Genomic DNA, 15,197 nt, shown 5'->3' with positions numbered 1-15,197 from the left:
GTTTAAGGCTTGGTAGTTCTCAAAACCTTTTGATGTTTTTTCCCCTTGGTTCTTCACAACATACTTGTGAGGTAACTAGGCCAGTGTTTAGCCTTTTCTTTCTGTGAGGAAGTTGATATTTCCGTCACACAGCTTGAATCATTCTGCCTCCTGGTCGTTTGTTCCATCTGTCATACTGTCGTACTTGAGACAGGTTATACCATAGAGATAATGAAATGCATGCTTGTTTTCCTGGGAATTTATTTATGTGTTTGTTGGTTTATTTTATAAACGCATGTTAAGCAACAGCGTTCTATTTCACTGCTCATTGACAGGATCACACTACCTGTACAACCTGATCTCACTCTAGAGCTCGATCTTTCATTTTATATGCTCTTCTTTTCAAACCTTATTTTCCACATTTTATGCATCTTTAACTTAACCTCTTTTCTGACTTCTTTTCCATTCCTGGGCCAACAGAGGTTCAAAAACAGACTACTAGAAAAATTTGACATACTTTTTGAGGACCAAAAACTGCATTTCAAAAATTCGTTCTATTTCAGTGGGAACATTAACAAACAGAATCTCACTTGTTTAAAATGCTTTTTTATTCAGTGGAATAAAGCACAATGGAAGTAGGAAGCTCTTACTAAGTTAGTCCTTTTGAAGTGCTCAGAATCCCAGAATATACATTCATTCACTCATTCGTTTAACAGGCAGTTATTGAGAGCTAGTATGGTAGGAAAGGAATGTGAGTTATTTTTAAAGTGGATAGATGAAAGTAAAAGATTGACTTACGTGTGTAACATACTTGATTTTTTTAAACTGCAAGTTTATATTTATGTGTGTCTGTATAAAGTTGTATATGTCTATATAAATACACGCATTTTTCTCCTCACAGGGTTTGGCTCGTTTGTGGAGAAGACTGTAATGCCTTACATTAGTACAACACCAGCTAAACTCAGGAACCCTTGCACAAGTGAACAGAACTGCACCAGCCCCTTTAGCTATAAAAATGTGCTTAGTCTTACTGATAAAGGGGAAGTATTCAATGAACTTGTTGGTAAACAGCGGATATCTGGAAATTTGGATTCTCCAGAGGGTGGCTTTGATGCAATCATGCAAGTTGCAGTTTGTGGAGTAAGTACATTCATTTTCTACAAGGAGGTATTGTGTGTGTGAATCTTAGTGTAATTTTACTATTATTAGAAAAAAAGAGAATATAGACTTATTGTTGGCTAATTTCTCAGAAGTAGATCTTTAAGATTTTCTTCCTAGTCCATCTTAGATTGGAAGCTCCGCGGAAATCTATCAGCAGGACAGCAGCACCGACAGACGGCTAGTGGCTGGGCATGAGGTGCATTGGCATGGAAGGTGAGAATCCTGCCACTGAGCCACCACTGTGGGTCACAGTAGTCTGATCCCATAGCACATAGGGTTGCCATGAGCCTGGGCCAACCAAACAGCAGCTAACAACAAATATAGTAGGGGAAAAAAAAAAGACTAATTATCATATCCTACTTGATATGAAGAAATAGAAGATTTTTACCAGCTGCTGCAGTCTGAAATTGATCCAACATGCAATCAGGATGCGTTGATAATTACTGGTGATTGGAACGCGAAAGTTGGAAACAAAGAAGGATCGATCAGTAGTTGGAAAATATGGTGTTGGTGATAGAAACAATGGCGAGATCAGATGATAGAATTTTGCAAGACCAACGACTTCTTCATTGCAAATACCTTCTTCACCAGCATAAACGGCGACTATACACGTGGACCTCGCCAGATGGAACACACAGGAATCAAATCCACTAAATCTGTGGAGATGATGGAATAGCTCAATATCATCAGTCAGAATAAGGCCGGGCGCCGACTGTGGAACAGACCATTAATTGCTCATGTGCAAGTTCAAGTTGAAACTGAAGAAAATCAGAGCAAGTCCACGAGAGCCAAAGTACGACCTTGAGTATACCTACCTGAATTTAGAGACCATCTCAAGAATAGGTTTGACGCATTGAACACTAGTGACCTCAGACCAGACGAGTTGTGGAATAACATCGAGGACGTCATTTATGAAGAAAGCAAGAGGTCACTGAAAAGACAGGAAAGAAAGAAAAGACCAAGATGGGTTTAAGAGGAGACTTTGAAACTTGCTCACGAACATCGAGCAGCTAAAGCAAAAGGAAGAAATGATGAAGTAAAAGAACTGAACAGAAGATTTCACTCTGTGGCTTGAGAAATCAAAGTAACGTATTTTAATGACATGTACAAAGAGCTGGAGATAGAAAACCAAAAGGGAAGGACACGCTCGGTGTTTCTCAAGCTGAAAGAACTGAAGAAAAAATTCAAGCCTTGAGTTGCAATAGTGAAGGATTCTATGGGGAAAATATTAAACGATGCAGGGAGCATTAAAAGAAGATGGAAGGAACACTCAGAGTCATTATACCAAAAAGAATTAGTCGACATTTCAACCATTTCAAGAGGTCAAGAGGTAGCATATGATCAGGAACTGATGACTCTGAAGGAAGAAGTCCTAGCTGCTCTGAAGTCATTGGCGAAAAACAAAGCTCCAGGAATTGATGGAATATCAATTGAGATGTTTCAACAAACGGATGCAGCACTGGAGGTGCTCACTCATCTATGCCAAGAAATATGGAAGACAGCTTCCTGGTCAACTGACTGGAAGAGATCCATATTGATGCCTATTCCCAAGAAAGGTGATCCAACCGAATGCGGAAATTATGGAACAATCATTAATATCACACACAAGCAAAATTTTGCTTGAAGATCATTCAAAAACAGCTGCAGCAGTATATTGACAGGGAACTGCCAGAAATTCAGGCAGGTTTCAGAAGAGGATGTGGAACCAGCAATATGGTTGCTGATGTCAGATGGATCCTGGCTGAAAGCAGAGAATACCAGAAGGATGTTTACCTGTGTTTTATTGACTATGCAAAGGCATTCGACTGTGTGGATCATAACAAATTATGGATAACATTTTGAAGAATGGGAATTCCAGACCACTTAATTGTGCTCATGAGGAACCTTTACATAGATCAAGAGGCAGTTGTTCAGACAGAACAAGGAGATACTGAGTAGTTTAAAGTCAGGAAAGGTGTGCGTCAGGGTTGTGTCTTTTTGCCATACCTATTCAATCTGTATGCTGTGCAGATAATCCAAGAACCTGGACTATATGAAGAAGAACAAGGCATCAGGATTGGAGAAAGACTCGTTCACAACTTGCTTTATGCAGATGACACAACCTTGATTGCTGAAACTGAAAAAGACTTGAAGTACTTACTAATGAAGATCAGAGACCCACAGCCTTCAGTATGGATTGCACCTCCACATAAAGAAAGCAAAAATCCTCACAACTGGACCAGTGAGCAACATCATGATAAACGGAGAAAAGATTGAAGTTGTCAAGGATTTCGTTTTACTTGGATCCGCAATCAACAGCCATGGAAGCAGCAGTCAAGACATCAAAAGACACATTGCATTGGGCACATCTGCTGCAAAGGACCTCTTTAAAGTGTTGAAGAGCAAAGATGTCACCCTGAAGACTAAGGTGCGCCTGACCCAGGCCATGGTGTTTTTTAGTTGCATCATATGCATGTGAAAGCTGGACAGTGAATATGGAAGACTGAAGAAGAATCAGTGCCTTTGAATTGTGGTGTTGGCAAAGAATGTGGACTGCCAAAGGAACCAAGAAATCTGTCTTGGAAGAAGCACAACCAGAATGCTCCTTAGAAGCAAGGATGGCGAGACTGCATCTTACATACTTTGGACATGTCGTCAGGAGGCATCAGTCCCTGGAGAAGGACATCATGCGTGGCAAAGTACAGGGTCAGCGGAAAAGAGGAAGACCCTCAACGAGGTGGATTGACACAGTAGCTGCAACCATGAGCTCAAGCGTAACAATTGTAAGGATGGTGCAGGACTGGGCAGTGTTTGGTTCTGTTGTGCATAGGGTCACTGTGAGTTGGAACCGACTCGATGACACCTAACAACAACAACAACTTGATTATCCCAGAGGTGTACAGATTTTAATCCATTAAATTTCCTACAACTGCAGGGACTTTATAAAAGCATATTTAATTGTTATGTCTGTGTTTAAACCAGGCAGTTAATTCATTTATACAGAGTTTTAAAAGCCAGACTGGTCATCATTTGAAACAGTGGGACAGCTTGGTGTCCTAACTTTCTGGCTTTGTACCAGAGATGAAACTGATGTTCTCTGAGGCATCACCAGGAGCTGGAAAGTGCTTCTGTGGAATAGTGGCTCAGAGACCATTTTCTTTTGATCGTTTTTGTTGGCTCTTAGCCTTTGAAAAGGGGATAAAACTTCCCATTGTCTCTTAGTAATTCAAAATGAAAGAACTTTTTCTTTTTAAAGCTTTTTATTATGTTGTAGGTGAAAATTTACCCAGATAATTAGTTTTCCGTTCAAGAATTCACACGAGAATTGTTATGTGACATTGGTTGCAATCCCTACAATGTGTCAGCACTCTCCCCATTTCCACCCTGGGTTCCCCATTTCCATTTGTCCAGTTTCCCTGCCCCTCCCTGCCTTCTCATTTTTGTTTTTGGGCAAATACTGTCCTTTTGGTTGCCTATAATTGTTTGTTCTAAGGAACACATTTTTTCCTGGGTGTTACTGTTTATTTTGTAGGCCAGTCTATTACTTGGCTTAAAGGTGGCCTCCAGAAGTGGTTTTAGTTCCAAGTTAGAAGGGTGTCTTAAGGTAATAGTCAGGGGGTTCTTTCAGTCTCTTATCAGACCAGTAAATCTAGCCTTTTTTAAGAATTTGAGTTTTGTCCTACATTTTTCACTCATTCTAACCAGGGCCTTCGGTTGTGTTCTCGGTCAGAGAGATCTGTAGCGGTAGCTGCGCACCATCTAGTCTTTCTGGTCTCAGGTTAGAGGAGGCTGTGGTTGTTATGGGCTGTTAGTCCTTTGGACTAATTGCTTCCTTGTATCTTTGGTTTTCTTCACTCTCCTTTGCTCCTGATGGGAAGAGATCAATAGTTGTATCTTAGATGGCCGTCCAGAAGCTTTTAAGACCCCAGATGCTATTGGTCAAACTAGGATGTAGAACATTATGAACCATGTTGTATCAGTTGACCCAGGTGTTCTTGAGATGGAGCCCTGGTGGTGCGTTGTTAAGAGCTCGACTGCTAACCAAGAGGTTGGCAGTTCAAATCCACCAGCTGCTCCGTGGAAACCCTATGCAGCGGTTCTACTCTGTTCTATAGGGTCACTATGAGTCGGAATCAACTCGATGGCAATGGGTTTGGTTTTTGTTTTGGTCCCTTGAGACTATGGTCCTTAGCCCTCACGTCCAGTAGCTCAGTCCCATGAGGTGTTTGGTTATGTATAAAAAGCTTCTCTACTTGTGCACCCCTGTGTGCTCTGTTATGTATATCAGTATACTTGCACCACATATAAATAATGTACGTAGAAACATCCACAACCATACCTATATATGCATGTGTGACCTCTCATACCTGTTCAGCATACATATCTACCTGTGTATCCACTCACAAATTATTGCTTGTTATTAATGTTGTTGCAGGGTTGTATATGTTATAATATTGATTGTAGTTGCCCTTTACTCTTGCTTATCTCTCAGTGTCTGCCTTGGTCACGTTGTGCTGACTTCTTCTGTATTGTGTATTACCTTTCCCTTCACCAGAATTAACACATGCCTACTATCTATTTTTTGGAAACCCTGGTGGTGTACTAGTTAAGACTTACTGCTGCCAACCAAAAGGTCGACAGTTCAAATCCACCACGTGCTCCTTGGAAACTCTATGGGGCAGTTCTACTCTGTCTTACAGGATCATTATGAGTTGAAATCAACTTGATGCCAACAGGTTTTTTTTTTTTGCTCTCTATCTTGGAAACCCTGGTGGTGTAATGGTTAAGAGCTGTGGCTGTTAACCAAAAGGTCAGCAGTTCAAATCCACCAGCTGCTCCTTGGAAACCCCATGGGGCAGTTCTGCTCCATCCTATAAGGTCACTGAGTCGAAATCAACTCAGTGACAACTATTTATTGATTTTCCCTCTCTCCCCCCTCCAATCCCTGGTAACTATCAAAGAGTGTTTCTTTCTGTGTACAAACCTGTTCTTGACTTTTTATAATTAGTGCTCTCATATAATATCTGTCCTTTTGTGATTATCTTATTTCATTCAGCATAATGTCCTGCAGATTCATCCACGTTGTAAGATGTTTTGTGGATTTACCATTGTTCTTTATTATTGCATAGTGTTCCATTGTATGTATGTACCACAATTTTTTTATCCGTTCGTCTGTTGATAGATATTTGGGTTGTTTCCATGTTTCTCGCATTGTGAGTAATGCTGCATTGAACGTGGGTGCGCATATGTCCATTCGTGTTATAGCTCTTATGTCTCTAGGATCTGTATGTAGGAGTGGGATTGCTGGATTTTGTGGTATTTCTCTTTCTAGCTTTTTGAGGCAGCACCATAGTTTGTTACAGTGGTTGTACTCTTTGACAGTCCTGCCAGCAGTGTATAAGAGTTCCAGTCTTCCCACAACCTTGCCAGCATTTGTTGTTCTCTGTTTTTTTGGTCACTGCTGTTATCGCTGGGTGAGATGGTATCTCATTGTAGTTTTGATTTGCATCTTTGTTTTTTTTTTAATGGCTAATGGTTGTGAACATCTCTTCGTGTGTTTGTTGGCTGCCGGAATGTCTTCTTTGGTGAAGTGTCTGTTCATGTTCTTTGCCCATTTTTTAATTGGATTGTTGGTCGTTTTGTTGTTGACTGTTGAAGTTTTCTATAAATTTTTAGAGATTAGACCCTTGTCAGATACAAATGAAAGAACTTTAAATCCTAGTTTGTAAACTGTATGAGAACATGTATTTTGAGAAGTCAATATATGTATAGTTCTGATTGCAAGTTTTCAGTAGTAGCCAATGCATCTGTATTGGACCAGCAATTAGCGTTTTATTACCCATTAACAAGCTGAGGATTTTGAGATGATTTTTTAATGATATAGCTGAGACTGACACCAAAAATATTGTGAGGTCAATAAACTTTACTCGGTTACTTTCATCCCTGTTGCCCCCCCCCCTTTTTTTTCCCTGATGGCACTCCTACCCCAAGATGACCTTCCTTGATTCCACATGCCTCTTAAGGGTTGTTAAGTGGTTTTTGCCAAGATGCTAACTGATATCCAGGATAATAATCCGATCAGTATGGGTACTAGTTAAGTGAACAGTTTAGACTGTTAAGATGTGGACTCACATCCTCCACTGAGGCTAGGCTGTTTGCTTAGCCCCTCTAGGAATGTTTCCTCATCTGTAACAAGGAATGTTCTCAGAGGGTTATTGTGTAGTTTAAATGCGGTGACCCAGATAAAGTGCCAGAAATCACTGAGCACGTATTGACTGCTATATCATCATTACTTTATCTTCCCTAGGGTAGTTGCAATTTAAGGTTTGCCTCTGCTTTTAAAGCTGAAGAAAGAGTAGTATTCCAGGGAGCACCTAGGTTGACACCTCTTTTTCTTTCTAGTCATTCTTTGTGATCCTGCTAGCAGCTCACTGATGAGATCAGTTTACTGACTCAGCCTGTGGGACCAAAGCAAGCCATAACACCCATTATCGCTGCTGCCTTTCTGTGTTTATTATGCTGCCTGAGAGTGGTTCCTCTACCTAGTCTTCTAAATGCACAGAAGACAGACATTGCACTTTTGAAAGATTGCCTGCGTTAATAAACCTCGTTCCTGGCTTCAGGGAGTTGGGTATGGACAGATGTAGTGACCAGATTGAGACAAAAACAGCTACACAATTACTACAGAGAAGAGGGGTATCGGGGGTTTTACTGCTACCTTAAATTCTTTGTAGACTAAAGTAGAGGGTAAAATAAATAAACAAATCATACTGGTAAGTTACAATAGTTGGGATTAAGCAGGGCAAGTTCTTGGAGAAAATAATTTTTCCGTAATTGAAAGAAGGTCTCCTATGGAGTTGAATAAAAGAGACTTACAGCGTGGAGGGTAAAACAGATGGATGGCAGAGTGGAGAGGAGCAAGGTGTCAGTGGCAGGTAAAGGTGAGGAATGGGCTGGGACACCAGTGTGGTGCCCAGTACTGGCCGTGCAGTGGTGAGTAGCAGCAGACATCAGCCGTGCTCACGTGGGTAGCTTACAGCCTAATGAGGGAGGTGCACATTGATCTTTAAAAGTTGCCATTTTAAAAAAGAGCTGAGAGAAATGGACAACCAGGTAAGATACAGTTGTTGTACAGTGTCATGGAGGAGCTTCATTCAGTGGACTCGGTTCTTTTACCAGCAAGATGATCAACATCATGAAAAGAGAAGATAAAGTTGGAGTTCACAGGATTAGGTTAAAAGCGGGACAGTAGCCTGTAAGAAGATTGAAGGATTTATGTTGAATTATTGTGAGTAGTGTTTTAAAATTTATATCTTTTTCTTCCCAAGTCATTGATTGGCTGGAGAAACGTTACACGGCTGCTGGTGTTTTCCACGGATGCCGGGTTTCACTTTGCTGGAGATGGGAAACTTGGTGGCATTGTTTTACCGAATGATGGGCAGTGTCACCTGGAGAATAATGTATACACAATGAGCCATTATTACGTACGTACTTAATTCTTTACATATGGAATGGGTTTATGTTGAATTTTAGAGTATTGTGGAACTGGCTTGTGGGTTTTTCAGGGTTTCCGGTTTTCTTATGTTAACAAGTGTGGCACTAACCCAGTGTGCAGGAAAGCCAGTACTGCTGTTTCTAAAGATGTGCCTTTATGTCTACTTCTTTCCACTTCCACAAGGGCCCCGCTGGGGTGAAAGGCGCTGCCTCGGGCAGCATTTTACTGTGTGCCTAAACCCGGGGCTGTGTCTCTTCTCACTTGTATACACCATTTGGCAGAAAATTTGATATTATTTCTAAACAAATAATCTCTCTGGTCTTAGACTTTTTATCTTATTTTATGACTCTGCCTTTATTGAAAATAAAAATTGGCAAGTTATTCCAGCTCTTGAAGAAATCCAAACTTTGGTGAACCTTGATCTGTTTCTTAAGTGATAGGCAGTACAATCTTTAATTGCTGGCAGTTCTTTAGTTTTATTGTTCTTATATTTAATATACGTGAGTAATTTTGTTATTTAAAAACCTTTTATTGTGGAAATTTTCACACAAACATGAGAATACAGACCAGCTGATCAGTAGCCCACGTGTATCGGCTGCTCACTTCAATTACTCACTCTGATGCTCTTTTTTCAGAGCGGCCTTGCACAAGCAAGCCACTTACGTATGTAAATCATTGTCTTCAGAAAGCATCGAAAAAACTGAATAGATTGGAAAATGTATTTACAGATTAAACTTTGATTTCTTAGGATTATCCTTCTATTGCTCACCTGGTCCAGAAACTCAGTGAAAATAACATTCAGACGATTTTTGCAGTGACTGAAGAATTTCAGCCTGTTTACAAGGTAAATATGTGTGACATAAAAAGAGGAACATGTTTCTAGATCTTTTTTGTTTAGTTATTAGAAGCCATATCATGTGTCTGAATTGAAATGTGGGGAAATGCTAGTAGGTAGATCAACTGAATTTTATAAAAGCTGCTTATATTAATTTTTTCTTTTGAATTTTAATTATTTTGTTGAGAATATACAAAGCAAAGCATACACCAATCCGACAGCTTCTGTATGTACAATTCAGTGACACTGATGACATTCCTCGAGTCACGCAGCCATCCTCACCTTCCGTTTCTAAGTTGTTCCTCCCTCGTTAGCATAAACTCACTGCCCCCTGAGGTTCCTACCTAATCTTTCAAGTTGCTCTTGTCATTTGGATCCCATATAGATAGTTCTTACAAGAGCATAATGCTCAAGGCAGACAGTGCTTGCTAGTTAGCTAAACTATTGTTTGGTTTTAAGAAGACTTCAGGGGACATTCTTGGTTTTTATCTCAGGGCAGTATTTTCAGGGGTTCATCCACCCTCTATGGCTCCAGAAGGACTGGAGTCCATGAGAATTTGAAAATTCTGTTTTGCATTTTCACCTTTTGATCAGGATTTTTCTGTGGAATCTTTAATCAAAATATTCAGTAACGGTAGCCCGGCACCATCCCATTCCTCTGGTCTCATGCCAAAGGAGGAGGCCATTAGCCACACATTCCATATCCTCCTCCTGTTCCTGACTCTCCTTCTTCCTCTGTTGCTCTAAATGAATAGGGACCAATTGTTGTACCTTGGATGGCTGCTTGCAAGCTTTTAAGACCCAAGATGCTACGCAGCGAACTAAGAAATAGAACAGAACCACTAAACATGTTATTAGGCCAGTTAACTGGATGTCCCATGAAACCATGACCCTAAACCTCCAAACCAAGGAACCAGATCCCATGAGGTGTTTGATTGTACTTACGTAGCCTCAGCAGCTACTCTTTTATTTGTCATTGTTGTAAATATATCTATCACACAACTTCTGCCAGTTCAGCTTTTTACTGGTGTACAGCTTGTTGACAGCAATTACAATAATCTGCTTTAATCAGTGCGATTTTCCCATCATTTTTAACCCCCCCCCACTTTTCTCCTCCTTTAGTCTCTGTACATTTGCCTTTTCTTGTCTTTTTATGTAAGTGAGGTTGTATAATATTTGTCCTTTTGTGATTGATTTATTTCACTCAACATAATGTCTTCAGGCTCCATCCATATTGTAGAGTGTAGCAAGAAATCATTTCTCCTCCTGGCTGAGTAGTATATCATTGTATGTACCACGTTTTGTTTATTCATTCATTCCTTACTGGGCATTTAGTTTATTTCCACTTTTTGACCACTGAGAATAGTGCTGCAATGAATATATTGATGTACAAGTCTCTGTTTGAGCCTCTGCTTTCAAGCTTTTTGAGTATATTCCTAGGAGTGGAATTGCTGGGTCATATGGTAGTTCTGTTTTTAGTTTATCGAGGAGCTGCCACATTGCTTTCCAGATGGCTGTACCATTTTGCATTCCCATCAGCAATGGGTAAGGGTTGCAGTTTCCTCACATTCTCGACAACATCTGTTATTTTGCTCTTTATGTGGCTTTCTATTATCTTAGCCATCCTAGTACAAGTGAAATGGTATCTCATTGTGGTTTTGATTTGCATGTCTCTGATGGCTAATGATGCTGAGTATCTTTTCATGTGTTCGGTGGCCATTTGAATGTCTTCTTTGGTAAAATGTCTATTCAAGTCCTTTGCCCATTTTAGGATTGGGTTGTCTTTTTGTTGTTAAGTTGTTGAAGTTTTGTATATATTTTGGTTATTAGATTCTTACTGGATGTATGGTTTCCAAAGATATTCTCTCAGTTGGTAGCTTGTCTTTTTACTTTTTGGTAAGATCTTTTGATGAACAAAAGTTTTTTGTTTTTATGAGGTCCAATTTATGTATTTTGTTTTTTGTTCTTTGTGCTTTTGCTATTATATTAGATAATCCATTGTTAAAAGCTAGGCCTGATAGCGTTGCTCCTGTATTTTCTTGTAAGAATTTTTTGTTTTTGTTTGCACATTTAGGTCCTTAATCTATTTTGAATTTGTTTTTGCGTATGGTGTGAGGCATGGGCCCTGTTTCATTTTTCTGCATGTGGAAATCCAGTTTTCTCAGCACCCTTCAGATGGATTTAGCACTCTTCTCAAAAATCAGTTGATCATATATGTGTGGTTTTATTTCTGGACTCTCAGTTCTATTCCATTGGTCCTGGTGGTGCAGTGGTTAAGAGCTGTGGCTGCTAACCAGAAGGTTGGCAGTTTGAATGCACCAACTGCTCCTTGGAAATCCTACAGGGCAGCTCTACTCTATCCTATAGGGTCACTATGAGTCAGAATCAACTTGATGGCAGTGGGTTTTGTTTGGCTTGGTCTATGTGTTTATTGTTAATACTGGTACCAGGTTGTTTTGATTACTGTAGCTGTATAGTATGTTTTAAAATCAGGAAATGTGAGCCCTCCCAACCTTGTTTCTTCTCTTTCAACATTACTTTAGCTAGTCGGAGCCTCTTGCCATTCCATATGAAATTGAGGATTTGTTTTTCTATTTCTGTAGGGAAGACTGTTAGAATTTTGATCAAGATTGCATTGAAGCTATCGACTGCTTTGGGTAGTACTGACATCTTAGCAATAGTAAGTCTTCTGGTCGGTGAACATGTAGAAACTCTGGTGGCATAGTGGTTAGGAGCTGTGGCTGCTAACCAGAAGGTCGGCAGTTTATTGCTCTGGCTAGGACCACTGATACAATGTTGTGTGGAAGTAGTGACAGTGAGCACCCTTGTCCTATTCCAGATTCCAAGGAGAAATTTCTCCATTAAGTATAATATTGGCTTTTGGCTTTTCATATATGCCCTGAATCATACTGAGGAATTTCCATTCTATTCCTACTTCTTTAGGGTTTTCATCAAGGAAGGCTGTTAGCTTTTATCAAATGCTTTCTCGCACCCATAGAGATGATCTTGCAGTTCCTTTCCTTTGTTCTGTTGATGTGGTGTGTTGTGTCGGTTGATTGATTTTTCTAATATTGAGCCATCCCTGCATTCCTGGACTCTATTTGCTAGCAATTTTGTTGAGAATTTTTGTGTTCGTATTCATAAGAGATATCGACCTATGGTTTTCTTGTGATGTCTTTGTCAATTTTTGGTATCAGGGTTATGTTTGCTTCATAGAATGAATTAGGGAGTGTTCTTCTCTATATTTTGGAAGCATTTAAACAGTATTGATGTCAGTTCTTCTCTAAATGTTCACTAGAATTCCCCAGTGAAGCCACCTGGTCCAGGACTTTTTTGTTGGAAGATTTTTTGATCACTGATTCAGTCTCTTCACTCGTTGTATGTCTGTTGAGACTTTCTGTCCCCTCTTGAGTCAGTTTGGGTGGGTTCTGTGCTTGTAAGAATTTGTCGGTTTCAACTAGGTTATCCAGTTGCCATACAGTTGTTCATAATATTCTGTCATAATTCTCTTTATTGGGTCAGTTGTAATGTTTCCGCCTTCATTTCTTACTTTGGTTATTTGCTGCTTTTCTCTTTTCATCAGTCTTGCTAAGGGTTTGTGCTTATATTAATTTTTAATCACATAAAAGTAGTTTTTTTCAGGTCTGACTCCTTATTTAGGAAATACATGGGAACTAGTATTTAAAAATAAATATCGAGTACTCAGTAGATGCTAATTGATTAAATAAGTGAATGAATAGTATTTGTATTTTACATGTTTTCTCCTTTAATTGCAGGAACTGAAAAATTTGATTCCAAAGTCAGCGGTAGGAACATTATCTGCAAATTCGAGCAATGTAATTCATCTGATCATAGATGCATATAATGTGAGCACATTCTTAATTAAGATCAGTTTTGGACAATATCCTGTTGGGAATACTTCGGTCTAAGAAAGTAAAACTCGTTTTATGCATAGTTTAGCACAGCCGTTCATGCACAACTTAGAAAAGTGTTACAAAGCCATCATTATTTGCATAGTCTAAACACAACAAAAATATGTTAAAGACGTGTGCAGACAATTTCTAAATACGGTTTTTATGCCATGAAGTGATAGGCTTCCTTGTAAAGCAAATGTGAAACATAACTTAAGATTTATAGGATTCCCCAGTCTTCTTTTTTCTCCCCAAGTATCTTTTAGAAACTCGCTTATTTTGATGAATTGTGCTAGAAAAGCTTTTTTGTCAATTCTCCCCTTGGTATATATTCAGTTAATGATTTTTCTATTCTAAGGACATATATGTACACACATACACCATATATTTATATATATGACTCATTTATTTTAAAAAAGATTTTTAATTTTTTTTTTTCCCCATAGATGTGGAAGTTGACTTGAAATTAAAGAGAAATTGTTTCTCCTAGGGTTTGTCAGAGCACCTTTGGTGATACTTATTAAACACTGGTTAATACTCATTTTCAATATTCTGAAGGCATTTTTGTAATATGGTAATTATTATGTGCTGCACACACCACCCCCACCACTTCCAGCTCTGGCAGGTTCAATTTTAGGTATTTTTTACTTTTTGCAATGGGAGTCCCAAAATGTCTTGGAATGGCCTGACTCAGAGAGAGAGAGGCTTTTACGAAGACTTTTCACATTATAATTGTTCTGTGTCTTCCCGTAGTTCTTCTTGCTCTTGTCAGAATATTATCCTAACTCCTATCCTTACAGGGGTGTGGACGTAAGATAGATTGCCGCTGTAACCTCCTCCTTTTTCCTGTGAGACCCGATATCCTAAATAAGCACTTTGGCTTAATTCCTTCCTAAAACCAGCTGCTGTCAAGCCGATTCCGACTCAGGGCGATTCCGTCTGTATCAGAGAAGAACTGTGCCCTACAGGGTTTTCTTTCTTTCTTTTTTTTAATAGAAAACAGAATAGAAATAGTCTTACTTTTTCAATTGTATATATTAATTTTAAGATTTGGTCCTTATTAATTAGAGCCTGTTTTTCTGGGTTCTGTATTTTGGATTTGGTTTGAAAATATTTAAATTATACTTAACAGCTCATTTTACACATTGGCTTTATGCAATCACTTTTTTCTGCGGTAGGATTTAGCTCGACTTTCCTGTGTATAATTAGTCTTTCTTTTAGTCCCTTTCCTCAGAAGTCATTTTGGAAAACAGCAAATTGCCAGAAGGAGTAACAATAAATTATAAATCTTACTGCAAAAATGGGGTGAATGGAACAGGGGAAAATGGAAGAAAATGTTCCAATATTTCCATTGGAGATGAGGTATGTCGTATAAACATTTTCTGAATTAAAGGAAGAAAATGCTGGTTTATAATTTGTGAAACATTTTAAAAATGACTTTTTTTTTGAAGTATTTCTTAGTAAATTTAAACTGCCTAATTGTTAATCTCTTTCTTTTTTTTGAGGTTCAATTTGAAATTAGCATAACTTCAAATAAATGTCCAAATAAGAATTCTGAAACCATTAAAATTAAGCCTCAGGGCTTCACGGAAGACGTAGAGATTATCCTTCAGTTCATCTGTGAATGCGAATGCCAGAGTAAAGGCATCCCTGAAAGTCCACAGTGCCATGAAGGAAACGGGACGTTTGAGTGTGGCGCTTGCAGGTAAGCCGGGAATGCTAGAGGACGACGGAAGACAGGTATGCTGGCTTGGAAATCGCAGGCAGGCTGTGTTTTGGTACAGCACATAAATTAGTCATTCCAACGACTATTGCTCACCCAAGATTAGTCCGATGT

The 15,197-nt window shown here is 39.2% G+C and overlaps 1 protein-coding gene across 2 annotated transcripts in view; it reads left to right on the top strand.

Annotated features, from left to right (window-relative positions):
* The window catches only part of ITGB1 (integrin subunit beta 1), a 55,239-nt gene that overhangs the window by 28,361 nt on the left and 11,681 nt on the right, over positions 1-15,197 (top strand). For both annotated transcript variants that reach the window (XM_049881636.1, XM_049881637.1), the window contains 6 exons: positions 881-1,119; positions 8,448-8,603; positions 9,363-9,458; positions 13,226-13,315; positions 14,582-14,722; positions 14,866-15,065. In XM_049881636.1, the coding sequence (XP_049737593.1) occupies positions 881-1,119; positions 8,448-8,603; positions 9,363-9,458; positions 13,226-13,315; positions 14,582-14,722; positions 14,866-15,065 (922 nt within the window). The remainder of the gene's footprint in view (positions 1-880; positions 1,120-8,447; positions 8,604-9,362; positions 9,459-13,225; positions 13,316-14,581; positions 14,723-14,865; positions 15,066-15,197) is intronic.

This window comes from Elephas maximus, chromosome 4, assembly GCF_024166365.1.
Source record: "Elephas maximus indicus isolate mEleMax1 chromosome 4, mEleMax1 primary haplotype, whole genome shotgun sequence".
NCBI lineage: Eukaryota > Metazoa > Chordata > Mammalia > Proboscidea > Elephantidae > Elephas > Elephas maximus.
This window is presented reverse-complemented; position numbering and strand designations above follow the sequence as displayed.